The 26206-nt window shown below is 49.2% G+C and overlaps 9 protein-coding genes across 9 annotated transcripts; 5 read left to right on the top strand and 4 right to left on the bottom strand.

Moving 5' to 3' along the window:
- Nucleotides 1–50: 50 nt before the first annotated feature.
- On the bottom strand, nt 51–4474 carry N7447_008697 (SKI complex subunit tetratricopeptide repeat protein SKI3; the record flags this gene model as incomplete). Its single annotated transcript, XM_057232959.1, has 3 exons — nt 51–4035; nt 4096–4296; nt 4359–4474. 3 exons carry the CDS (start codon nt 4472–4474, stop codon nt 51–53), a joined length of 4302 nt encoding a protein of 1433 aa, XP_057082501.1.
- A 507-nt stretch (nt 4475–4981) lies between these two features.
- N7447_008696 (sterylglucosidase 1) lies at nt 4982–7414 on the top strand (the record flags this gene model as incomplete). Its single annotated transcript, XM_057232958.1, has 4 exons — nt 4982–5365; nt 5429–6360; nt 6415–6733; nt 6782–7414. The coding sequence occupies 4 exons, from the start codon at nt 4982–4984 to the stop codon at nt 7412–7414; spliced, it is 2268 nt and encodes a 755-aa protein (XP_057082500.1).
- An 801-nt stretch (nt 7415–8215) lies between these two features.
- Nucleotides 8216–12371, top strand: N7447_008695 (karyopherin MSN5; the record flags this gene model as incomplete). The annotated part of the gene is made up of 8 exons (XM_057232957.1): nt 8216–9704; nt 9759–9883; nt 9934–10005; nt 10061–10285; nt 10342–10445; nt 10505–10763; nt 10820–10962; nt 11018–12371. 8 exons carry the CDS (start codon nt 8216–8218, stop codon nt 12369–12371), a joined length of 3771 nt encoding a protein of 1256 aa, XP_057082499.1.
- A 621-nt stretch (nt 12372–12992) lies between these two features.
- Nucleotides 12993–13650, bottom strand: N7447_008694 (putative NADH-ubiquinone oxidoreductase subunit GRIM-19; the record flags this gene model as incomplete). Its single annotated transcript, XM_057232956.1, has 4 exons — nt 12993–13041; nt 13116–13268; nt 13399–13505; nt 13600–13650. The coding sequence occupies 4 exons, from the start codon at nt 13648–13650 to the stop codon at nt 12993–12995; spliced, it is 360 nt and encodes a 119-aa protein (XP_057082498.1).
- A 216-nt stretch (nt 13651–13866) lies between these two features.
- On the top strand, nt 13867–15096 carry trm10 (tRNA (guanine(9)-N(1))-methyltransferase; the record flags this gene model as incomplete). The annotated part of the gene is made up of 1 exon (XM_057232955.1): nt 13867–15096. The coding sequence occupies one exon, from the start codon at nt 13867–13869 to the stop codon at nt 15094–15096; it is 1230 nt and encodes a 409-aa protein (XP_057082497.1).
- A 446-nt stretch (nt 15097–15542) lies between these two features.
- On the top strand, nt 15543–18129 carry N7447_008692 (uncharacterized protein; the record flags this gene model as incomplete). The annotated part of the gene is made up of 3 exons (XM_057232954.1): nt 15543–15561; nt 15674–17253; nt 17311–18129. The coding sequence occupies 3 exons, from the start codon at nt 15543–15545 to the stop codon at nt 18127–18129; spliced, it is 2418 nt and encodes an 805-aa protein (XP_057082496.1).
- An 847-nt stretch (nt 18130–18976) lies between these two features.
- N7447_008691 (dynamin family protein) lies at nt 18977–22026 on the top strand (the record flags this gene model as incomplete). Its single annotated transcript, XM_057232953.1, has 4 exons — nt 18977–20878; nt 20945–21636; nt 21782–21884; nt 21934–22026. 4 exons carry the CDS (start codon nt 18977–18979, stop codon nt 22024–22026), a joined length of 2790 nt encoding a protein of 929 aa, XP_057082495.1.
- A 528-nt stretch (nt 22027–22554) lies between these two features.
- N7447_008690 (putative oxidative stress response protein Oxr1) lies at nt 22555–23744 on the bottom strand (the record flags this gene model as incomplete). Its single annotated transcript, XM_057232952.1, has 2 exons — nt 22555–22699; nt 22756–23744. The coding sequence occupies 2 exons, from the start codon at nt 23742–23744 to the stop codon at nt 22555–22557; spliced, it is 1134 nt and encodes a 377-aa protein (XP_057082494.1).
- Nucleotides 23745–24246: 502 nt separating this feature from the next.
- Nucleotides 24247–25917, bottom strand: N7447_008689 (putative endosome-associated ubiquitin isopeptidase (AmsH); the record flags this gene model as incomplete). The annotated part of the gene is made up of 3 exons (XM_057232951.1): nt 24247–25182; nt 25259–25717; nt 25780–25917. 3 exons carry the CDS (start codon nt 25915–25917, stop codon nt 24247–24249), a joined length of 1533 nt encoding a protein of 510 aa, XP_057082493.1.
- Between the last annotated feature and the right edge of the window lie 289 nt (nt 25918–26206).

Below are 26206 nucleotides of genomic sequence, written 5' to 3'. Positions count from 1 at the left end.
CCGATTACTCCGGTCCACCGCTTGTACGGCGCTTCCATAGTAGGGGAGGTTTATGAATCGTGGTCATGGTCTGCCCTGCAGCGCGTCCACATGTTCCGGGTAGGTACATTGTGGCTCAATTCCTCCCATCCATTGCGTTTCCATGGGGCAATCATGATCGCTCGGAAGGCGTCACCAAGCTTGCCAGTTTGCGCGTAGGCTTCGCTGAGATCCTCGGCTCCGAGATTGCCATAAGGAGGTACGCTCCGCAGAGCGCGTTTGATGGCCATTGCGGCTGGGTACGTCTTTCGCGACGCTGCTGACAACTCCATCCACCCGGCGGGTTGCCCGGGTGTAAGCATCACCGCAGCAGTGGCATCTCCAATGCGCCTGATTTTTTCAGGAACGGCTGCGTTATCGTTGAGTCCCATTGCTGAGATGGCACTCAAAAGTTTGATGATTTTAGCTCGGTCGTGGAGATCGATGTCATCGCGCGAGATCATGCTATTAAGATCTGATTCAACTGCTTCAATGGCGTCCTTGTCCGCATCGAGAAGAGCGATGGCACCCAAAAGGGTGACTGCTCCGATGTGGCCAGGGTGATTCATCACGCAGTCGAGCAGTTGCTCGCGAGCAACAGCCCGATTCTCCTCGCCGCCCTTGGCCCACAGGACCTGGGCAAGAAGACAGACAACATCTGGAGCATGGTCTGCTTCTTCGAGGGCATCACGGAACATATCGATAGCTTGGTCCATAGACTTCAGGTTGTAATGTGCTAGGCCAGCGGTCAGATGCGCAGAAAGACGAAGCTTCTTGCAAGCTTCGGGATCGAATTTCACCGCGTCTTCCTCCTCAGAGAGGGTGAGCGCGAGCTCAGCCTTCTCCGCGGCCTCTGCATAAGAATGGCGTGCAAGCAGGACACGAGCCATATCTGCGTTTGCTTGGGCATACCTCGAAAGGGAAGCTGGTGACTCGGTCTTTTCGAACTCGTCTTCCATGCCAGAACAGACAACCTGTAGACTAGACTCGGCATCTGCGGTCTCGCCCATTCTCTCTGCCAATAAGGCGGAAAGGTGCACAAACGGCAAGTTTGACGGGTCCTGGATGCAGAGTTGGTGCAACGCGAAGAATGGCTGAATGAGTTCGGACACCTCGGAGGCAGAAGTCGAATTAAGGTGATCAAAGTGAGTCAGACTGAACTGGCGCTTAGTGAGAATGTCGGATGAGTTTGAGATATCAAAGGCATGCTCGAAATAACCTCGCGCCTCCTGCATCTCGCGACCATTAATTGAAAGGAAACCTTGGCCCACCCAAGCCAGTGAATAGTCTGGGTCGGTGGCCTGCGCTCGCAAGAAGGTCTTGTAGGATTGCTGTCCTTCTTCGTGGAGGAGGTAGAGTGCTCCAAGATTGGTCCAAACTTGCGCGTTGCGTTCATTCAAATGCAAACTTCGTACAAACGCATGCTGGGAGACCTTGGGGCTCATGCTTGCAGTGACGACGCCCAATGCGTTCCAGAAATCAGCATTGCCCGCCTCCAATTCGATTGCTCTCTTGAAGCACCGCATGGCTGCTTTCAAGAACTTGCGAGACTTGTTACCTTTCTTGATCGAGTCCGGCTGCACACTGCGATATGCCAAATATTCAGCCCAACCAAGGTTGTACCAAGCAACTGCTTGAGAATGAGTATCATGCACGGAAACATGGAGTGCACGTTTACAGGCGATGATAGAGAGGTGAACATAGAAGTCAGATGGCAACAAGTCTTCACTTTCGTTGGCTGCGAGCCAATCAGTTCCGACGCCATCAATATCAGTCATGACATCAAGGGCCATAGGGTCGAGATCGACTGCTACTAAAGCCTTGCAGCTAGAAGTAGACACCTTTCCAGCCTTGGCCTTCATGTATGAGAAGTTGGCGAAGGCATCGCCTACAGCCTTCCACAAGTTAAAAATGTCGCTTTTGATCTGCACCAGCGAGCTAGCCACTGAGATAGCTTTGTAGGCCAGCTCTGCCGCATCGTTAAACAGACCAAGGCTAACGCTCTTTGTCGAACTTTCAGTTAGGGTCTGAAGGAGCGCGAGAGTCACACCAATGTCACCAGGACGGGATTTCAGGACATGTTCGTAAGCAGCAATGGCTTCATCGTATTGGCCAAGCTCCCGTCTGACATTTGCCAGCATATAACTTGCAAACCATACATGCTCCTTTTCTTCAGCTGAAAGCTCTGGTTCCAATGCTTGTGCGTGCTCAAATGTCTTGGTGGCGGCGTTGTACCGACCAGAGTGGTGATAGCTTTCGGCAAGACCGACCCATGAATGGTAATCTGTTGGTGTGAGTCGAAGCGCTGCTTGGAAGGACACAACACTTTTGCTGTATTCCTGTTTGTTGACCTGAACCGACCCCAATGCCGCATATGGCCAGCTGAACCCTCGGCGTTTTGATCCAGGGGCAGGCCTAGCCTTGCCGGAGTCAACTACCCGTTGTGCAATTACTTCGACGAGGTCCCATTCCTTCGAGTCAGCAAATCCCCTGGCAAGACGCTCGGCGGCTTCAATCTCAGAGGTTGACAGTTCAAATGCCTTGTGGAAACATCTTCGAGCTCTGGATTTATCCTTCTTGTAGTCTGCGTAGTAGAAACCAAGAATGGTGTATGCTGGAGCGAAGTTCATATTCGCCTGAATGGAAGCAACGAGGCTAGCATAAGCACGACTGCGATCTTTGCGCGCAGCTGGGGACGGATCAAGCTCCCACTGGCAGTAACCAATGCGGTAAAGAAGCTCAGATCTGAACTCCCTGTTGTCCGGTTGAGCTTCTTTCAGGTCCTTGAGTGTAGCCTGAAGACTGGCTAGGCCACCTTCAAGATCGCCACTCAATGCTTCACACCAAGCAAGCTCTCCACGAATCTTGAGATTAGAAGAATCGCGTTCAAGTGATCGCTGCAGGAAATCGACGGCTTCAGTGTAGTCCTGGTCCTCTTTTAAAATCAGACCAATCCCAAGCAGGCAATTAGAGGAGGTTGGGTTCCGTTCGAGAATGCCCTCGAAAATTCTTTTCGCATCTGGGTGGTGCCGGGGAGATTGATAATGAATCATGGCATTGGCAAGTGCGTTGTTCAAGGAATCAACTGTATTAGGGATCTTGACCCCACTGTACTTTACCAAGTTATCAACGTACAGTAACCCCTTACGAGCAACATTGACCACGCTCTCATACTCTTCGAAAGAGAGGTAGACATCTGCCATAATGCGGTGGGCAAGAATTGAATCTCGAGCGGAGTCCAATCCTTCGACCATAAGAGCAAAAGGGTCTTGAGGGGCAGTTGCATCGTCATCAATTTCATTATCAGGTCGAGTGGCTGCGGTTTCCTTGCCATCGTTGGCATCTTCGCCTCTTGTTTCGTCTGAGGGCTCATTGGGAAATGGCGATAATTCGCTCGATAAAAATCCATTCAGAACATGCGAGAGTCCAGATTCCGGGAAGAACTCAATGTATTCGCGCAGGTGCCCCACGTCATACTGGGAGTAATCCTCAACATCCAACCACCCCAGGAAAACCTTCCATGCGGGTTCGAACGGATGTTTGATGATCACCATGTCATGTGCTGCCTTGAAAACGGCTGCTCTCTTCGCCTCCTTCTCCCTATCAGGCAGAAATCCAAGTTCTTCATATGCACGCTGAAACAACTTCTCCTCGTATTGACGGCGTACCGTATCGTCGTTGGTCCAATCAATCATTCCTTGGTAATATTGATCCAATCGGCTCTTGTTTGCAGCTTCCCGTCGAACTTCTTGGGTCACTTGTTCGATGCGAGCACCAAGACGCGTTCTGCGCTCTCCGATTTCACGATTGATAAACTCTCTTTCTTGACGCTCGGTGATTTCGATCAATCGCTGGTATGTTTGGGATGGACGAGGCAACCGGCCCTCAAGAAAGTCGTACAGAGGCGACCCCGGTATCTGGAGTTCCAATGCATGCTTGTGTTGACTTATGGTCCCATTGTTCTTCATCGACTTTGTGTATTTGTTGACCAGATCCTGGCAGCGTTCCTTCTCGTCGCTAGAAGCCATTAGTCAATTTCCCTTCGTATACATGAATCACCGAGGAATAAAAGCATACTTGTCGGCAAATATATTTCCAAGAGCAATGACCGCCTTGTGATAACCATCATGGCTGCAGCCACCCTGTTTCTCGTACAGGGAGATCAAGCCTTGCCAAGCAGTTTTATCGTTGGGATTGATAGAGGTCGCAGCAACATAAGCGTTCTCTGCGTCATTATTCTTATTCAACCGATCGTTGGCGAGACCAAGGAAGACATTCCTAACGAGAAAAAAAACAACCCGAATTAGTCATGTTCAGTACAGGATCAGGAATTGGCATACGCATGGTAATTCTTCGGCTCGTTCTTCACAAGTTCCTTAGCTTTTTCAGCAGCCGCTTGGTAATCCTTCGATTCCAAAGCTGCTCGCACAGCTTTCAATGCCGCTTTGCTCGACATGATTCCCGTTGTGCAGAGACAGCGGGGGGAAACTGTCGTGGTGGAGCAAAGCGGTCGGCTAGCTCTCGATACGTCACTGCTTATCGTTATCGAGGGTGGACACTAGTCTGAAGGCAATGAGTCCACTGTTGCACTTGGAAGTCTGAATGAGCAGATAGAAAGAAAAGAATCACCTTGAATATCTCACGGCAGACGTGTTGAGCACAACCCTAGCAAGTCAAAACCTCCTGGAAGGTTTCTTGAAGTGGTTAGAATCACGTGTTCTGGTGATTTGTACGAAGGTATCGGACAGCTCGGGACGTGTGACCTTCGCAAGGGTTGCCAAGGCTCGTTCGCAAGCTATTGCACTACTACTAGCCGAGTTGAAGGAATAGGAACGTCGTTGCCTGGGTCCAGATATCTACTTCCTACGAACTGTGAGCTTTGTATACTTCGTTTATTGACTTGCCCACCCTTAAACCTCCCGCGCGAAACTGCGACTTCATCGACTTGACCTTCGGGGCAACAATGGCCCCTCTGCGTCTAAAGGTTGAGGGACAGTCTTTTCGAGACCCCCATAACCGGGAGATTACACTGAGGGGGATAAATGTTGCGGCCGATGCGAAATACCCCAAGACACCCGACATACCCACATACGTCGCCGAGAAGTTCTTTGATGCGAACAATGTCTCGTTTGTTGGACGGCCATTTCCACTAGATGATGCCCATCTTCATTTCAAACGCCTTCGGAAATGGGGCTATAACACAATCAGGTACATCTTTACCTGGGAAGCCATTGAGCATGCAGGACCGGGAATGTACGACGATGAGTGGGTTGCATTCACTATAGAAGTACTCAGGATAGCCAAACAATACGACTTCTGGGTCTTTATGGACCCACATCAGGATGTGGTAAGTATAGATGATCACCGGGGCAAAGAACATACAACCTCATGCTAACCCACCACCTCTTAGTGGTCTCGATTCTCAGGAGGATCTGGGGCACCAATGTGGACGCTCTATGCAGCGGGGCTAAACCCCAAAACCTTCAAAGACACGGAAGCCGCCTTGGTTCAAAACACATACGACATCCCCGCAGAATTTCCTAAGATGATCTGGAGCACGAATTATACTAGACTAGTTTGTCAAACTATGTTCACCTTATTTTGGGCTGGGCGGGACTTTGCTCCTAAAGCGGTCATTGATGGGATGAACATTCAAGACTATCTCCAGAAACACTTTATTGATGCATGTGCATACTTGGCACGGGGAATTCATGAAGCGGGTGATCTGGATGGCGAAGTTATCATTGGCTGGGAAAGCATGAATGAACCACACCGTGGTATTATTGGTGTGAAAGACATTTCAGTAATTCCGCCGGAACAACAACTCCAACTTGGTACTTCACCGACTGCATTCCAAGCAATGCTCACCGGCTCAGGCAAGGCTTGCGAGCAGACAACGTGGGCATTTGGCAACTTTGGACCTTACAAAACTGGGACAAACCTAGTGGATCCAGCAGGTGAAATAGCCTGGTTGCCAGCCGATCACGATGATGGCAAATATGGCTGGCAACGTGACCCTGGGTGGAAACTTGGAGAGTGCATATGGGCTCAGCATGGAGTCTGGGACCCGTCCACAGACACCCTTCTACAGAAGGATTACTTCTCAAAGAATCCTCGGACTGGCGAACCACTTGACTATGAGAGATTTACAAACTCATATTTCTTGGATCATTACCGAGCATACAAAAATGCCATTCGAGGAATCTGGTCCGACGCAATAATGTTTTGCCAGCCACCTGTGATGGAGGTCCCGCCTGATGTCAAAGGCACTACTGACGATGATCCAAACATGGTCCATGCGGTTCATTACTATGACGGGTTAACTCTTTTGACAAAGCATTGGTGAGATTTGGTCAAGGTTCTTCAATTAGATGTGGCCCTACTAATTTCATCTAGGAATCGACTCTACAATGTGGATGTTATTGGTGTCCTCCGGGGCAAGTACCTCACCCCTGCCTTTGCCCTCAAGATTGGCGAATCGGCCATTCGCAACTGTTTGCGTGACCAGCTTAAATTCCTCCGCGATGAAAGCCGAAATTACATGGGCAGTCATCCGGTGGTATTCACGGAGATTGGAATTCCCTATGACATGGACGACAAAAATGCATACAAGACCGGTGACTATAGTAGCCAAACCAGCGCCATGGATGCAAACCATTTTGCACTAGAAGGCAGCACTTCCAATGGCTTTACTTTGTGGGTATATGTCACACAAGTAGGTATTTTTGCTCCTCAGACCATGAATGGTACTAACACAACGTAGAACGACCACGAATGGGGTGATCAATGGAATGGCGAGGACCTGTCTATTTATTCCCGCGACGATCCAGAACTGCCAGCAGGATCCACCACTCGACCCCTTGATCCCCATTCCCCTGCCTACTCCGAAAGCCAGAGTAGCGCGGAAGAGCCAAATGTTGGACCTCATAATCTCAAAGGTGTTTTGTCAACTCCTTCGATCTCTAGTGACCACTCTCAGCCATGTCTAAAACAACAGCAAGGATATCGTGCTGCAGAGGCATACATCCGCCCGAGTCCAACATACGTCAGCGGAAAGTTGGATAGTCATGTTTTTGATCTCAAGAATTGTGCGTTTACTCTATCATTGACGGCCAAAGGAGCAACCCCCGCGAACGCCCCGACCGAAATATATCTTCCCGAGTTCCATTTCCCAGAAAGTTGCATCGTTGTTGCAGTCAGCGGTGGCAAATATGACATTGATGTTCAAGATATCCAGGGTGTCAAGCTACAGCGTCTTCGATGGTGGCATGCCGAAGGAGAACAGGATATCAAGATCGAGGGACTCAAACGCAAGCCTGGAGAGTTTGCTAATCCTGGAGGCGAAGATGTCAGTTATCTGGAACAATGTCAGAAGGGCCAATGTGTCGTAATGTGAAATTGCTATTGTGTTCTAAGTGTTAAATTGCCTAATAACCAATTCAAGATCAATTGCTTCGTTACATATCTTCCATTATTCTTGTTTCCACCACCTCTTTAAATCCTCAAAGGGTAAAAGAACCCCCGAGAAAAGACAATAAAAGACAATCGGATTGTCAAATGATACCTAATATCACTTTTTAGGTATACATGTATGTGACAGGTCTATAGTGTCGAAGTATACAACAGCCGGGGGTATGCGAGATAAGATAAACAATGATGAGGGGCATAGCTCGGGGGCATCATAGGCAGCTATGATGACACCAACAACGTACATTAGCATAAAACAAAGAAATATTATAGCAATTGTTACATAACTAATCCTCTTTAACCTTAACATATTTTCATCTAGTCTTCTATCTAGCGCACACTTAGTGAAAGAAGAGCGGAGCATCAACGGGTGAGCGGTGTGCCCTTGTTGATCTCCAGGGAAAATTCTCAGCCCGACAAGTCACCAATTGTCTTCTGCAAGTCGTCCCTTTCGTGATCTTAACCTGCGCCAACCCCCCTGCATTGCAAAAGTACCGATTCACAGCTTCAAGTTCGGTCCTCAACCTCGAACCACCCTCCCCCGGAAAGAGCGAGTGGCGCGTGCGGATGGCCGTTGCGGTGTCCGACTGCTAAGCAAACACAGGACAAGTTCAACGGCCATCGAGTCTTACCTGCCCTCTCCTGACTATGAGACGCGGTCTCCTACTGTGAAACGACACCGAGAATTTACTTTTTTGTTCACCAAATACTTCTGCAACGCATCAGCAAGATGGCTGCGGAGGAGCTGTCAGAGAGCGGCATGGCCGATATCATCCGCGCCCTGCAACTCATTCACAACCCTACATCGTCAAACGAGATCCGTAAGGAGGCTTCGCAGTTCGTGGAGAGCCTGAAAGATTCTGTTGCCGCCGCGCGAAATGGTTTCCTTTTGGCTTCTCGTATGGAACATGAGCCCGTTGTTCGATACTTCGGTCTTACTCTCCTGGATCACGTTCTTCGCCAATACAACTTCACCAATCCCGAAGAAGCCAAGTCCTTGCGCATGATGATTTTGCAACTCGCCGAGAACGTCCGCCCCGAAGACCCTGCCTATTTCCGGAACAAGATCTCCCAGCTGTGGAGCGAGGCCGCCAAGAAGACCTGGGGACTGGATTGGATGGATATGGATGCTAACCTGGTTCAGTTCTGGGGTGCATCTCTCGTTCACAAGGAGCTGGTACTCGCTGTTCTGGAGACCCTTTCCGAGGATGTATTTTTCCGAGAAGATACTGCATCGTCATTGCGGGGAGGTGAGCTCAATCGGTCGCTCATTGAGATCTTTACCCCTGCAGGAATTGTAGAGCAAATTACTGGCGATAAAAACGTCGCCACCGTTCCACGCTGTGGACAGGAGGGCTGGCTCGTTCGAATCTGCGAATTCCTCGATAACTGCGTCCAGAATGTCTCTAGCTCGGAACAGGCTCGGGATGCGGCCATAAAGGCCCTGGCAACTCTGAGATCTGCCCTGTCATGGTCTGTCTACAAAGGGGTCATTGCCTCCCAGGTTGTTCCCAGCATTTTCCGAGCTTTGCCTTGTCAAGATGACCAGGTGCTGCTCGCTGCAATTGAAGCACTTCATGCGCTCTACGGAAGAAACACCATCGGTAGCGAAGACTCCCACGAGCTAGTCTGCCTGATGTTTGAGTCAGAATACCTCGTTGTTCTTCAACGGCTTTACGAATGGTCAATCGTGGGTCCGGACGATGTCGATGATCCCAAATATCTTATCTCCAAAAAGCTTTCTGAGATGGTTTCATACATTGCAGGATGCTTGGAAGACGACAAGTTCTTAGTCTCTACCATGGACCGTTTGAATCTGCCGCCATTCCTGCAATTCATGGTCAACATCATGCAACACCAGAGCTTGACAGTCTCCATACCGTGCTTGCATCTTTGGTCCAGGCTGTTACAAAGCTCAAAAATAAGTAACCTGGGCTTTGTGCTAGAGCAAACTCCTCACTTCTTGAACATTTGCACCCAGAGGCTTCTCCGTTGGGAGTCTCTCCCGACTGAATCCGATGATCCTACCGTGCAGTTTTTGGTAGAGGACATTGATACAATTCCAGAGCGGCATGCCTTTGTTGGCAACTACCGCCGTTACTGTTCTTCGATCATCGAAACTATCACCTTCAAGCGGCCTCAAGAAGCGGTGCGTGAAATTCTGGCCCGGGTGGACACCAACCTCGACAACTTGTATAGTGGCGTTGAGCCATTTAGCAGTGAGTATCAAAAGTCCGACCAACTGTGGACTTAGAGACTGATTCATTCTACAGTGCAAACTTTTACTAAATCCTCGATTCCTCTCATGCGAGCAGATGCTCAATTCTCAGTGGTCGAGGCTGTCATCAAGGGCTACAACAAGTGGGTTTCGGCTCATGGAAAAGCACCCCAGCGTGATGTAAGAGAATGGCGCGGGAAAATGGATAATCGGTTGCTAATGTGTTGTAGGAGTCTAAACGAATGGAATTAGAACATGCGGTGGAAAACTGGGCTTCAAGTCTGATGCAAAGGTCTTTTGAGGTAAGTGATTTTGCACAAATCCAGGGAATTCCAGCCACTCATCTCTTTGCCATAGGATCCGGTCCTGAAACAGAGAGTCATCAAATTGGCTGTCGACATATCTTCAAAGGCTTTGGACAATCATCCGGGATTTGCGCTCAAAGTTCTGGAGCACATTCTCATGTCTCGTCTACCAGACCATTCTGAATACCCATTATATTCCGAGGCTGTCAAAGAACTCCATGGATTGGCAAGCTCTGAACTTCGCCGGTTGGCTATGCGCTATGCTGACTACTTCTATGTATGTCAATTCTCACATCCTGATCGTCTACTAGTCGCTAACCATGCCCACTGTAGACTTTCTACGATCTTCTTGAGCCAAAGATCAAAGAAATCACGCTGGCTAACCACGTCGATGACAAGTTGCAAATGGAACTGACTTCTATCTTGCTCATTATTATGTAAATTGCCTTCACATCCCTGTTCTCATCTAAAACTGTCCCCTACTGACACAATGCAGGCAACGCGCAATTAATGCTGATCCTTATCTGCGCCAAAATCGTCTCGCATCCTTCCTGCAGCCCATCCGAGAGTCATGGCAAGACGACGAATTTCGTCACAACAGCTCCACTTTCCCTGGGTTCTGCAATATGCTTGGATTAGAAAATGTCGGTCCATACATGCAATCCAAAGAAGCACAGAAAATTCCAGACTGGTCCGAAGTTGTCTTGGATAGCGAAGGAAGGCTAGTTCAAGAAGAGATGACCAGAAAGTTCCAGGTAAGAAACCCAACCCCTATTTCTGTGCTGTTCCAATCTGACCCAATATATTCTAGCTATTGCCATTGCGTGGTACTAAGACTATGTTGGCTGTTTCCACGGATCGAGTCAAAAAGTCCTCACCAGCTTACGTGACCGCTTGCGAGATGTGGCACGATCTGATCCCTGTGGTTCTTCCCACGTTGCTGCAGCTTGTCAGGTAATCATCTATGTTAATGCAGGTTCATGCCACCAGGCTAACTTTCAATTTCAAGACACGCCCATGCCTTCCACAATCCTGCCAATTGGAATATGGTCGAAGGTATGCAACCAGTGGTTGAACGCATCCTCACAGATCGATTTTGGCAGGCTGGTATTTCCATTGGCAGCCGCGACGAGTTTTACGCCAGAATCACATCATCGAAGTCTACACTTGAAGGGTTTGCATCATCAGTTCGAGGAAAAGTCAGAGCTGTCCGCGAAGCATGCTACTCTATGCTGTTCAGCATGAGCAGGATGCGTGAGCACTTCTATGGATTCGCCGAACTCCCAGGACCATTATCTGAAGCACTGTTTGTTGACTCACCGCATCTCTCCTCCCACCAGTTCTCGGTTCTTCTCAACATCTCACGTTGTCTGATTGATGACTGCCCCGTGCAATTCCGCAGCCAATTCCTGCCCCCCATGCTATCGACTCTATTCACCAACATTGATCGCAAAGTCACCACAGAATGGGAAATCATAGAACAACGCAGGAACGGAATTTCGGATGGCGATCTCACCACAGAGATGAAGTCCGAAAGTGTCCTTCGCCAGTTGACTTACTCTGCTGTGATCATGGTAGCCAGCCTATTCGATCCACAGAGAGGCGGTAAACAATCCCTGACCCATCGACTATGCCAAAGCTTAAACCAGCCCATACTGACGGAACGTTACCTCTCAGACCCAGATGGGACTGAATCGGATCCCAGCGCACCCCAGCCTACCCCGAACCTCTCTGATTCTATTCGCCATTTCGTTCTCTCTTCCCCCGCGATATTTGAGCCAGTCATGCTTTTCTGCACGCACGCTCTTCGCATGCGCGATACGCGTAGCGGTAGCATTATCACCCGCGTCATTCGGTCAATTCTACAAGACTTTGCGCCCACGAACGATATTCAGGACACCCAAACTATCGCGACCATACGCGAATTCATATGTACTGATGTCCTCACAGCATGCATTTCATCTGTACATGAATCATACTTTGTTGATATGCAAAAGGACCTCGCTCAGCTAATTGCATCAATTTGGTGTCTCTATGGCTTCTGTAGCGAGACGCCTCGTGCTGTTTTCCTGAGCTTGCCTGGAATCAGCGCAGAGAAAGTGGCCCAGACCGAGTCTGCACTTCATCAAACTACCTCACCAAGACAGCAGCGTGCATTAGTCTTAGAGCTTCTCGAGCCTTTGCGCGGTATCAGTGTTGCCGAGCAAGGGAAGATACTGGGTTCTCGCGAGGAACGTCGTAAGGCCCGTTCAGCATTGCAGGAGAGGTATATGACCAATGAGATGGAGACTCAGCAACAGAACCACCGTGTTGATATCAATGATGGCCCCGATCTTGGTGGTGTGGCTGATCTATTTGGATAGCCTCAGCATCATGTGCTTTTGGGTCATGAAAAATTGAAACATGTTGCGGTGCCACCGCGCTTGTTGATTCTTCATTTTACATACCATGGATGTCTATCTCCATTCTTTACACCATTGGCGACCAAACTGCCATTTTTGCAGTGTCACATTTCGCCTTGCTTGATCTTTTTGTCTGGATCTGCGTTGCAGCTTATCAACTACCCCCATCGTTAGCGAGCAGCGGCGCTTTGCAAGAGATAATATCATAGAAAAGCCACATCACATTATGCACGAATATATTACTTTCTTTACCTCAAGCCTACTTGTGATTCTGCCACGAGAAGAAGTTTTTGGAACGAGTAAAGAAATAAGACATATTGCAAAAGACTGAACTAAACCCTTCACTAGGCAAGTAATATCTACAATGTTTTCCTCGAAAAGGCTTCGAGACGGTTCAATCCAACTGCCACCACAATGTTTCTAGCTCTCCCACAACGATCAGAAAGGCCCAGTTCAGTCCGTATACCATGGAGGCAAGAGGTCACCCAACCAAGCATCCCAAAACACCAGCATCATACAGAGTCAAAAGGAGGGAAATGAGGTACAATATCGCTCAAAATAAGTGTGACATTGTCAGACTGTCTATTGAGTGAGATTGGCGGGGGTATAGGCGAAAGTAGGGCGGACAAAGCTGTTCAGACAAGCAAAATTAGTATCAATACCGGAAACAATATAGCGTCTCAACTGCGCTTGCACGGAACATACCGGTCGGAGTTGTAGACCTTGGCATCGGTGCCGAGAAGCTCCTTCTCACGCGCCTTGTCGGCGTAGTGCCGGCGGACCTGGTCGCGGTCCTCCTCTGCCTGGAGGAGAGGAGTAAGGTGCAGACGGGACCACATCTTCTCACGGGCGAGCTCGCTATCGTTCAAACACGTATCAGTCATTAAGTTCACTTCTTTTCCACTACCGGGTTTGCATTGGGTTCTAATTGCGGTTCTCTCGGGTCGATCGGAGGAAGGAAAGGTGCCTGTGGCTGGATGAAACGTACCGCTGCTCACGGACACCGTGGAAGTACTTGTAGAAACCGTAAGCCATGATGACGTGCATGCCAATCATATAGTAGGCGGGCTTGAAGCCGCGGGCAGGGACGTTCCGCTATAGAGAGTAAGAAAGGAAACGTTAGCTTGGATGTCTGTGTGCTGGGTGCGCAGGGCCATTGCGAGCCAGAAAGCCGAGTTGCAAGGCTTACCTTGTACTGGACTTGCGCGTAGCCCCCCGTTGGGGGCATATCCTGAGGCATTGTGACGGTATTGAGCGGGTTAAGGGCTTAGAGGGATACCGAGGAGCCGCTGTGACGATTGGAGAAGTTGGGTCTGGAGGGTCACGTGAAGTTTGCACAGTAATGAGGGCTGCGGCGCACGTCATTGGTCGATGAGTCTCGGAGCGCTTTTTGAACTTTTGATCTACAATCGACAGCCCACCTTTATCTTTTGTTTGCCAATTCCACTAAACTACTATGGAGGAGCAAGAACGGCCTCGGAAATTAGCCAAACTGGATCACGAAGATATCACCCACGAGGTGCCCGCCCCTGCCATGACTGGAGCTGGTGATGTTGCCGGCAACAAAGCGCAGCCCGCGACCGCTCAGATTGGCAACGAACCTCTCGATCTCTCAGAATTTACGGTTCATAAGGAGACACAAACTGCCGATGAATCTGCAACTCAAGATGGCGCCGAGGGAGCCGCGCCTGTTATGTCGAAAAACCAAATGAAGAAATTGCGCCGCGCGGAAGCTCACCAGCAAAAGCGCGCGCTTCAAAAGGCCCAGAAGAAGGAAAAGCTCGTACAAAAGCGAGAACGTCGCCATGCTATGATTGTGGAGGCAAGGGAAAAAGGCGGCGAGGAAGCTGTCAAAGAGCTACGGGTGTTATGGCGAGGCAACAAAGCCAAGCACACCCGGTCAACACTCTTACCTTTAACGATCGTGATGGATTGCGGTTACGACGAGCTGATGTCTGACAGAGAGCGCATCTCATTGGCCGGTCAGCTTACACGGTCCTACTCAGACAACAGCCGCGCACCCTTCAATGCGCACATGATGTTCTCGTCATTCGACAGATTACTGAAAGAGCGATTTGACACCGTGTTAGCGAGTCACAAGAACTGGAAGCGTATTCGCTTTTTGCAGGAAGACTTTGTGCATGCTGCTGAGCTGGCCAAAGAACAGATGGCGTCCGCGCGAGGAGGTCAGCTCGCTGGGCCGTTTGCTGAACAAACTGATGCGAAGCCCGAGGATGGGGAAATCATCTATCTCAGCAGCGATAGTGAGAATACTTTGACCGAGCTGAAGCCTTACAGCACTTATATTGTTGGAGCGCTAGTGGATAAGAACCGACACAAGGCAGTCTGCTACAATCAGGCGGTTTCAAAGGGCATCAAAACTGCCAAATTGCCGATCGGCCAGTACATTCAAATGGCGCATCGTCCGGTCCTAGCCACCAACCATGTCATTGAGATTATGCTTCAATGGTTGGAGCTTCGTGACTGGGGCAAGGCGTTCATGAAGGTTATTCCTACCCGGAAAGGTGGCGCTTTGAAGCAAAACCAGAATGAGGGCGAGGATGATGCCGAGAATGATGATGGAGATGGGAATGAGGATGAACTCGAAGCAGACCAGAAGAAGCAGCTGGAAGAGATTGCAGCTTTCGAGGAAGGAAGCGAGGACGAAAACGAAGAAAAGGAATAGCTTGAGCTATCCAATGAATACCTTGTACATATTTACAACGCCAAAAGGGAGACAATCATCAATTGAGGTGTGAAAATACCCTTGTATCAATCATCTCACATTGATTATCGTCTGCACGGAGTTTTTTTTTATCTGGTTGAGCATTGCTATGAATGTAGAAAAGCATAGTGCCTATTTCGGCATATTGACGAAATCGACCGCTTACCTAAGCCAATTAGCCACAACAGCCACAATCTATGACGGAGGCGACTTTCATTGTGATTATTGCACTTGAAGACTTGCTTTCGCTTCTTTCTCGCTATCCTCTTCATATAGGCAGAAGAGCCTTTGCCACTGAGCCTATCTTTTTCGCTCTTTCCCACATTACCTTCTCTTCACTTCTTCTTCCTACTCCTTCCCATTTAACCGCCTCTAGAATTTTTGTTTGGCAGCTGCCCCTCGCAACCATGTTTATGCTCCGCAACGGTAAGCAACACGGTCTTCATGCCCCGCCAAACCCCTCCATACAAGGGCAATTTTTGCTTCTTTACCGTTTTGAACTAGGAAACTAATCTTTCGTCTTCTCTTAATTTGATAGTGAGCAAATTCCTGTTTGGTGATGCTTCGAAAGAATCCATCATCGAAATACCGCAAGGCGAGCTGTACCTGGTCCGCCCACAGTCGCCCAAAGGTTACTCTGAGCTTATCTTCAAGGACGCCGCTGCGACGATCCGACGGACCGGACAGGACTTTCAGTACCAACTTGTAATTCAAAGAGCCTACGAAGAGGGCGAGGAAGAACTTGCGGACGACGACGGTGAGCAAGGCGCAGGCGACGGCCTAGATAAGGACGAGAAAGTTTTCCTCTTGGACCAAACCCTGCACTTCCGCTCTGAACTCCGTGAAGGAGGCGCAAAGATATTGGCCTGGGATGACCTGAGCGGCGACGCTGGTGATATCTTTGAATTCATCTGTGACTCTTCGGTCCCATCGGATAAAGTTGCCACTTTCGAGCTTGCTGCCCTCCAGTGTCAGTACGAACGCAAACACCGCCGCAGCGCACAGAAGGCCACCGAGGCAGAGTTGGAGGAGTTCTCATACCACGAGGAAAACCCCCTTCCGTCTGCCAGTCCAGTCTCTTCGCCAACCATAAAGGCACGCGGAAATTCCGTGTCGGCAGAAGATTCAGCTGCAGCCATGGCACGAGACGTGGAATATGCTCAGTCCAAAGGACAAATCAAGACTGCCACTCTCGAGGAGCAACCGACTACTGCCCCGCCGTCTGTAGCCCATCCCGAAGCGAAGGAGATTCTCTGCAAGGAGAATGCTGAGCTGCATTTGTTCGACTTTTCCACTGGAACCTTCGTGCTCCAAGAATCGGACATCGTTGCGACTGTCTCGGAGGTTGGTACTTGGCAGTACTGGCTCCAGATTGCCGGCAAGGACAAGGAGTGGCTAGGACAGGCTGTCGTCGCCGATATCAACCCCGTCTTTAACTTCGAATATCTTTCGTTCATCTTCAACCACTACGGTGAAGATGGTTCGGCCTACTCATGGCTCCTGCGGTTCAAGGACCAAGCCTCGGAAGAACGGTTCCAGGAAGGTCTGATGCAGGCGCTATGGGAACAGCTCAATGAGCTGAAGTGGACCAAGGTCAAGGAGAATGATCGAGACTATGTTCTTGATGCCTTCCAGGATCTTACCATGGAAGATGCTGACGCCAAGGAATCGGAAGAAGCTGAGGAGGAGGAAGAAGAAGATGTGGAAGAAGAATACGATGGCGAGCAGGACGATGCTCAGCGCAGTGAGCATTATGACAGCGATGAAGAGGAAGAAGATGTTGTCACTCGTGATTCAGATGGAAACGTCAACTCGCAACTGGCAGTCGGCTACAAGCATGATCGATCATTCGTTGTGCGCGGGTCCAAGATCGGTGTCTTCAAGCACACCGCTCACAACAACCTTGAATTCTCCACGACTATTTCAAAGGTCGAGACCCCTAAGGGCAACCTGTTCAGCCCCAAGAAGGTCATGCTCCATGCCGAGGATCAGAATATGATTCTTCAGAATGGAGACGATCCCAACTCGCTGTACAAGATGGATCTGGAGTACGGCAAAATCGTCGACGAATGGAAGGTCCATGACGATATTGCCGTGGAGACATTTGCTCCCGAAAATGTAAGTTATCTCGCAGGGTTTGAAATCTTTCTCTGGATACACTAACAAAGCTCGCAGAAATTCGCACAAATGACCGCGGCGCAGCCATTCGTTGGTGTCTCCAAGAACGCCCTTTACCGCATCGATCCTCGTCTTTCTGGCAACAAGCTTGTTGATTCTGATCTGAAGCAGTACGCCAGCAAGAATGACTTCTCGGCTATGGCTACTACCGAGAAGGGATACCTAGCTGTCGCATCTAACAAGGGTGACATCCGCATGTTCGACCGTCTGGGCATCAATGCGAAGACTCATATCCCGGCTCTCGGCGAGCCTATCATCGGCCTTGATGTGTCTGCAGATGGACGCTGGGTGCTGGCAACTTGCCGCACCTACCTTCTCCTCATCGATTCATTGCAGAAGGAAGGCAAGAACGAGGGCAAGCTCGGATTCGAGCGTGCTTTCGCGAAGGACTCGAAGCCTCAGCCCCGCCGTCTCGGCTTGCAGCCCGCGCACGTTGCCCAGTTCCAGCACGAGACCAAACAACCTCTCTCGTTCACCACTGCACGCTTCAACACTGGTGTCGACTCTACGGAAACTAGCATTGTCACCGCTACCGGTCCTTTCATCATTACATGGAGTATGAAGAAGGTTATTGCCAACCGCAAGGACCCGTACACTATCAAGCGGTACGGTGAGAATGTCATGGCAGATAACTTCCGATTCGGCTCTGACAAGAATGTCATTGTTGCTCTGCCAAACGAGGTCAACATGGTCGCCAAGCGTACCTTCCAGAAGCCCACGCGCGAGAGCATCGCTGGTCCCTCCACACCAAACCGTGCGCGCAGCAGATGGAGCAGTCGTCTTAACAAGGATGACATTGTCAACTCACCTTATTAGTCTTCACACCCCTTCCCCCTACCGGCCCTCGATTTTCCTCTCTTTTTGTATTATTACCCATACCCCCTGATGTTTTGTGCTTTTCCATCTTTCCTAATGTTGTGGCTTTATTTGCGGGGTCTTCACTATTCTGACGCCGCTGGAGATCTCTATATTGAGGTCTTCTTCACATTCACTACTTTGTTTCTCCCGTTCTTTGTGGCGCGTTTCTTAGGGGATACTAATTTGCAGCTAACGGGTGGCACTCGTTAGACGAGATCTTATTTTTCAAAGTAGCTAGCTAGTTCAGACAATTCACAAATGAGATATCCAACAATCAGTCAAATGTCCCACAACTATATGCTACTACTACATACAAAAAAGGTTCTCAGAATGATATCAGAACATCTCTCACAACCGAGTTGACATAGGTCACTTGCATCCAAATTAAGGTAGCTAAACCCTTGTCAATAACAAGATTTAATCGACAAGATCATTCATTATAATCATGCATCGAACTCGTTTCAAATCCTGCTCGGTGTTCCACACCCGTGTAGTGAAAATGGCAGTAAGCTGGATCTTTGTGTTTGGGGAGTGAAGGGAAGGAGTAGAGAAGGTATGGATTCATAGGCTTACAGACGCACATGATAGCACATGATATTGCTAGGTGACGGCTCTTTGGAACTTTGTTGATATTAGGTAGCCTAAGGATGTTGTTTGCTCTATAACATCCGCTCTCCTTCCATTTCCTTTTTTCTTCCCATATTCCCATCTTCTCATATTCTTTATCCATCCTGCTATCCCCGAAAGATAGCTCGTTCTATCTTTATTCCTACCTGCTACCTATCTACTACATCTAAGCCTTACCATGTCTAATCCAGCCGAGCCTGGCGGGACACTGCCTCAGCTACACCAGGTCCAGCTCCTTGATACGATCGATAGACTCCGTACCCTCGGTGTCGGCGAGCTCGTTAGTTTGCCACAGATGATTGTCTGTGGTTCCAAGTCCAACGGCAAACGCTCCATTATTGAGGCAATTTCTCGCGTGGGATTTCCAGTGAAGAATGATCTTTACACTGGGTTTGTTACAGAGATAATACTACGCCGCCGTCCAACAACCTGCTTTAAAGTGAGCATCGAACCTGGCCCGTCCAAGAAAAGCGACAAAGATCTCCAGAGAATCAAGGCTTTCGAGTCCACTGCTCATCCCAATACTGAGCAGTCAGCATCACTGATTGGGAAAGCTATGGAATTTCTTGGACCTTCAATTGAGAATGGATTCACTGACGATATCATCAAAGTCGAGGTTTCTGGACCCGAGCACCCAGACCTGACCCTTATCGATATGCCTGGGCGCTATTTTACAGAAGGCACGGGTGACAGAAGTCGTGCAAAGGATCCTACCCTTCTTCACATGGAAAAATACATGCTGAATGCGCGCAGTATCATTCTCCCGGTGGTATCGGCAAAAATCGACATTTGTGTCCAGAAGATCCTCGATTTTGCAGACAAATATGACAGAGAACGAAAGCGGATTATGGGGATTGTTACTCACCTCGATACACTCGAAGCATCATCAGACGAGGAAATGTTATGGCAGAAGGCTATCAAAGACACAACCTCCGAATTGCCGATGGGGTTACATTTAGTGTGCACCCGATCGTACGAGACACGCGATGTGCCAGACGACGAAAGAGATGAGAGGGAGAAAGAATTCTTCGAGCGAGGAGATTGGAAAACCGTGGGAAGACAATCCACAGGGACTAGCAACCTGCGACGTCGACTCAGCACTCTCCTTGTGAATCATGTCCAGAGCAACCTTCCTGGCCTGATTTCTGAATTCGACAAAATCATTATGAAAAACCAATCGAGACTAGCTAAGCTCAGTGTTCCTCGACAGACTATCGATCAACAGAAAGCATTACTTTTCAATCTGAGCAGTGCTTTCCAGCGCATAACCGAACAAGCACTGAGTGGCATGTACACTGACAACTTCTTTGCTACATCGGTGGATGGGGATGGAGCTAAATCCAAGTCTCACGACCCTCGACGTCTTCGTGCTGTCATTCGTGACTTGAACGAGGATTTTGCAGATATTATGGAAATTGCCGGGTGTCGTCAATTCATTCATGGAGTCAACAACCAGATAATGTCGTTACTACACCCTTGCAACCCTTATTCAAATATCAGACAGCCGGTTCACAGAAGCCGGTCAGAGTTCGAACTTGAGGTCAGTGAGCAAATGCGCCGCGATCGAGGAATTGAACTTCCAGGGAGTGGAAATCAGCTACTAGCGGGTAGCCTATTCCGGGACCAGTCGCGACCCTGGGAGGAGATTGCTCGAGTCCATCTGATGAAATCATGGGAGTACGCCCTGGACTTTGTGACCCTTCTGTTGAACCATCTTGCGGATGAACGCACGTCTGTGGTGATAATGCGGACCATCATTTGCCCCCAGTTTGACAAAATGGAAGAAGACCTACTGATAAAGCTACTTGAGCTGACTACTTATTACAAGCGAGGCCACCCAATGCCTATGAGTCGAAGCTTTCTTCGAGGTCACCCATTGCCTCTTGATCGAAGCTTTGTTGCCAGGATACAGAAATCCAGGAATGATCGACTGCTGGACAACCTCCAACAGATGTTTCCTTCGATTCCGAACAATAATTTCAATATTGAAGCGCTCAAGGTGGCTACTCAGCATGTGGATTCATCAAGTAATCAGTCTACAGCCTCGGACATTGTTGACCAGATGCAGGCATACTACAACGTGAGTTACGATAACCAATCAATTATGATATACTTTTATTGTCTACATGATACTGACGAGAGATAGAACGCGCTTCTAATCTTCATGGACAACGTTGCAACTCTCGGGATCGAAAATTGCCTTCTCAGCCCTCTGGGTGATGTCTTGACAACCCAAACAATCACCAACATGGAGAACAAGCAAATCGAGGAACTATTCGCTGATGTGCACGATGGTGTAAAGAAATCGCATGAAGGCCTGGCTCACGAACTAGAAAATTTGCTGGCTGGAGTGCGAGCATTGACGAAATTCATCGTTGCGAAGAAAGCCACACCATTTACTGGAACAATCAAGGATTCTGGAACAGTCTCGGCTCATGGATGCCCATCCCCTCAATTGTTCCTCATGCCTCAAGGTATTTTATGCAGTGGTGCATCTTCCAACCCTTTCGGAGTATTATGCATGGATTCTACACTTCGAGGCCCGAACGACACGCCCAGGTACCAACTTTCGTGGCCCTACAACTCGGCATCCGACAAGCAGGGCTCAATCTCACTTTGCCCCAGTGGTCCATTTGGCTTGAACTTCAGTACGGTCAATCCAGGGGTGACGGGTTCGCCATCTGTATCTTTCCCAACTGCGAACCCTGAGCCAAGCCCTCGTGATTCCAATGCACCTGCGTCCTTTAAGGCTGTACTTCCCATTCGATCGACACTCCAACCTGGCACTTTCTGGTCTTCACTGGTTTCCCCTACACCAGATACCCGTTGTTATGATCGGTGAGTATATGGTAGTTTCCCTATCTTACATGCCCCCTTCTCTAACTCTTGTTCTTCCTATCCCTTTCTTGCTGTATAGCGTGTCTTGTTTTGGCTTATTGTTCGTTTCTAAGAAACTGGCTAACATGGTTTGTTTACTCGATAGGAATTGGTATTGGGAGGAGAAGGATGTCCATCATGGTAGCATCATGACCAATCGATACTATTCGATATGTTACCACGATAAGTTCAAATCTTATTCACCAGAGGTAGCGAGCTCAGATTCATTAATGCGAATTTACACTGACTGTGATATAGGAGTTGCGACTGGCTGGCTACCAGCTCAGCATGACGTTTAACGGCGTCTTACCGGCCGCCAAAGGAACGAAGAGACCACCAGCTTTCCCTTGAGAATTGAAGAAAGCCAGCACAAAGGAAAATGAGGGAAAATCCAAAAAAAGGGATGACGAAGAAAGTGGGATATCTACGGGTTGACCAACGTGGCTGCAATCTAGGGATTGCTTTTGAAAAATGAAAATGAAAAACAAATAGCTTGTATGTGCTAATAGCAAGAAACTCTTCAGGTAATTGTTCTATCAAACTTCATAATATCCCTATATGTATTATTACCAAATGTAGATCATTAGACAAGACACCAAACAAGTACTAAATTAAGGTAAATGACAAAACAGAACCAACAATGCAGAGATGCCAGCACCACATAGTTGTCTGAGTATTTGGAAAGTCGTTAAGATAAACTAAATAAACCCGAAGACCATTTTCCTGAGATATCCGGGTATTCTATCTCGATGAATGCCCGAGTCCGATCCTGTCGGCCCTGTTTATATCGAAACAGATCCCCTCTCAATACATATATCCACACTGACACAGGCAGCTCCTTTATACATCCAGTGCAAGGTGCCAGGCTATACATCTTCTTCAAGAACCCACATACCACACTTCGACGCCAAGAACATCGAACTTGACGCCTTCATCGGAAAGAGGCTCATTGCCAAAGGTCTGGCAGGATGCACTAACACCCTTTTCGAGACTGCTATCAAGCCACAATCCATAGTGACCGTCACTATTCCCATATATTAGCCAAGAACAATATCTTCTTCCGTAACATAAAACACTTACCCGCCTCCTAGACTGAGAAATCCGGTTTCACAGAAGATCATATAATCATTAACTCCACTGTAGGGGAAAGCCTTGAAGCGAATTCGTTCGGGGGTACTCGCACCACTCCGCGAAGGGGTATTAATGGAAGAAGGCGAAGGCGGTGCCAGAACACCACCGCTTGCAGCGGCGAGATTGGTTTTAATATTCATATTGAGATTATGAGCCGGCGATTCCGCGTGCGCAGGTTTCGACTTGTCATTGCGGAAAGTACTCCAGCGGGCAGCGGTGGTGGTATCCGCAGATGGTGGAGGAGGAAGACCCGCACGCTCAAGGACTTCCTCTGATTGGGGTCCTTCACCGGGTAGGGCGAAGCTAGCCGGAGGTGGGAGCACGCTAGCACGCCAGAGGAAACACTCTCCTGTGCCGAAGAACTGCGAGTCCGGGTGTGGGGCGTCTGTCATGTAGGCACCGAAGACGGAGCTGTAGGGCGAGGAGTCTCTGACGACGAGGACGTAGCCCGCCCGCGGGCTGCGGTAGGAGAACTCGGCGCAGTTCTCGTAGAGGGTTGAGAGGGAGGCGCCGTCGCGGTCGAGGCTGTAGGCTAGACGCCATGTTTCGACGAGTTGGAGGCGGGGCGGGACTAGCAGTCTTATCTCTTCTGCTAGGGCGCGGGTTAGGAGTTGTTGTTGGAGGAGGTGTGCTGCTGTGGGGATTTCGAGGTTTAGGGGTGTGAGTGGTGGTGGTTGGAAGGGTGAGGCTGTTCGGCGTGGTGTGAACACTTCAGATGAGGAGGAGGAGCGTGACCAGGGCATGACGGAGGGCATTTCTTTGGATATGTCTGGGTCTGTGATGCGACGGTACAGTCCTGAGACGACGTGGCTGACTGGGTAGGAGAAGTAGGAGGCGGCGGATTGGTAGTGTGGTTTTTGGGTGGATGTCTGAGCTGATCCCGGGGTGGAGGAGGTGGGGGGGTCGGAGGCGGTATTTTCTTGTGACGCGGACGACATGCGAGCAATTCAAAATCAATTGACGAAGTTGCTAAGTGAAGGAAGTAAAGGAAGTACGAATGCGGAGTGGAAGTTGAGACGGCTATCGCTTATCAGGTGGGGAAATAAGCCAAGTCGGCCTGGTAGGGCGCATGAGTTTTTGGCTCTTAGCCAGTATGTTGTATTTGGAGGATCAAATAAGTGCCAATTATCTTGTTAAAATAGCTAGAGATACTTCAAATGTTGCTGAGATGATACTCGATGGCCAACTAAAGCTTAACTTTGTTATAGATCCCAGTATAAAACGTCAAATACATCTTTAATTTACAAACTATTTCAATTGGAACCCCATGTAAGTAGTAAAAGGTAGAATTCAACGCTATTGACATAATTGGCAATGTGGCCCTTCTAGAAAGGAAAGAAGCTTATTGATATGAAATGTCACATAAAAAAGCCAGATCAATGCAGACGATGATGGTATCTTAGTGTGTATGAAACAATCAAAACGCAGGCAATTAGTTCTTTAAGGACGAAGATCCACTGTCTCAAATTCTAACCCACTGGCTTCGAAAACATGCCCTGGTCGCAAAGCCCCAGTGTAGATATTCTCCTCAGCATGTGGATGGAACAGGCCAGTCTGGCTGCAGTTTAGAACCGTCTTTAAACCCGGAGGATCAGTCAGTCGGAATGTGCCCCAATCGGGGGTTTTGCTTGGAGCGCATACGATGGCAATGCTCTCGGGCAGCATCACTTGGTAACCGCAGTGCGTGTGTAGATCACGGGAGCTCATGAAACAGGTCTGTGACGGATGTGTGTGGATCCAGCCGAGCGTCATCAAATCCTCAGAGTCACAGTAATCGAAAAGAGCCGATTCATTAACCGTTTCGCAGGTGTCTGATGTTGATGTCTGCTCGGGAATAACCAGTTTGGATATGAAAAGGGCGTTGGAAACAAGGGTACCACACAGGATACCGCATGTCTCAAGGTTGGCGCGCGTGTTAGGAGCAGCCAGAGATAAAAATCGGGATCGGAGGTTCGCTGGCAAGAACACCGAGCGCAAGGGAGTGCCATTTTCGAGATAGGCTGAGGGTTTGAAGGTGTAACTCGAGGGATCGAGATCTGAACGCGTAGTTTCTTCGGAAGGTTGGATCTTCGCAGGCAGCGCCGGAGCTGGCGATACCTTTGCCGGCCGCGAGGGCGCTACAGCTGTTGCAGAATCGCCGACAATAGATGCCCTGCTAGGCTCAAGATGCTCTTTCGGAGGCAATATCGGAGGCGCATGGCGTTCGGCATTCTTGTCAAGGATAGCAATTTGGCCTGGAGACACAGTGGGCTCCAGGGGCTTTTGACGTGGCACCGTTGGATACTTGTACGCAGAAGTAACCGACGAAGGAACCTCGGCCTCTTTGGCACGTTGGCCATAAGGTTGATTTGTGTGAACGAAATTGGACGGGATGTTCTGAACACGTCGACTGAGGTCACGATCACCCAAACTAAGATCCGAATTCATAGAATGATCCCAGTCCCCCCCATACCCCAGCTGCGCGACGAGTTTCCAGCTCTTCGGCAGATGGCCCAGAAAGACCCTTTGAGCCTCGGACGGTGGCTCGGCGATTGAGCTCTGATTGGGCTAACTGCACGGCGAGATCTCGATTCGCTCCAGCTTCCAAAGGTTCTGCCACGCCGGAGAGAGCGGGATCCGGGACTTGTTCTCGTGGCTCGACAATTTTGGCTCGTGAGGGCTGTTTCCGAGATTCACGCTCCTGCATCAACTGAGTGTAACGCTCATACCGCTTATTGATGCGCGGCCTCAGGATTTCCAGCTTGCTGAGGTTTTTCTCAACCTCCTTCTCGGCTGCCACCAAGGCCTTGCGATCTTCCTCACTCTTTTTGATATCGGGGTGCTTGGAAAGATGGACCAGGATCAACTGAGCGTGTCGGAATAGAATAAGATAGGCTTGTTCATCGTGTCCTTCGCGTTCGTAAATGTGGGCCTAGCAAGTTAAGAGTTAACAAGTCTGAGGTGATTCAAATGCAGGCAACAGTTATAACCAACCTCACGTAAGAGCGTCGCGGCAGTTCTCAGCCAATACCGCAATGGAACGGAAGAGTTGTACTCGTAGTTCTGTGCTATCCGTGTAATATGTTCAACACTTTGAGGGGCAGTACCTCCAGTGGCCATCGGAGAAGCCATGGTAAAGAAGGGAGTAGAAAGCCAAGATGAATTCAAGCATCAAGCATCAAATAGCATACTGAGGGAATCTCCGAAAGGAAAGACCGGCGTGAGAGCCGCATCTAGGCGACCTGGAAGATAAACGTGTGAGGGAGATAGGTGGGATGAGAGCGGGAAGCTTGGGGTCTCTCCGCTCTCCGCTCCAAAAAAAAAGTTACATTCTACACAACTCACATTATCTCTCACATTATCTCCATTGATATTATCTACCCATGTCATAATCAAAATAGCTTGGCATTCGCCAGATCTT

Source organism: Penicillium robsamsonii (genome assembly GCF_028829455.1).
Source record: "Penicillium robsamsonii strain IBT 29466 chromosome Unknown utg000005l_segment0_segment0, whole genome shotgun sequence".
Taxonomy (NCBI): domain Eukaryota; kingdom Fungi; phylum Ascomycota; class Eurotiomycetes; order Eurotiales; family Aspergillaceae; genus Penicillium; species Penicillium robsamsonii.
The sequence above is the reverse complement of the archived record's forward strand: the minus strand, read 5'-3'. Positions and strand labels throughout refer to the sequence as shown.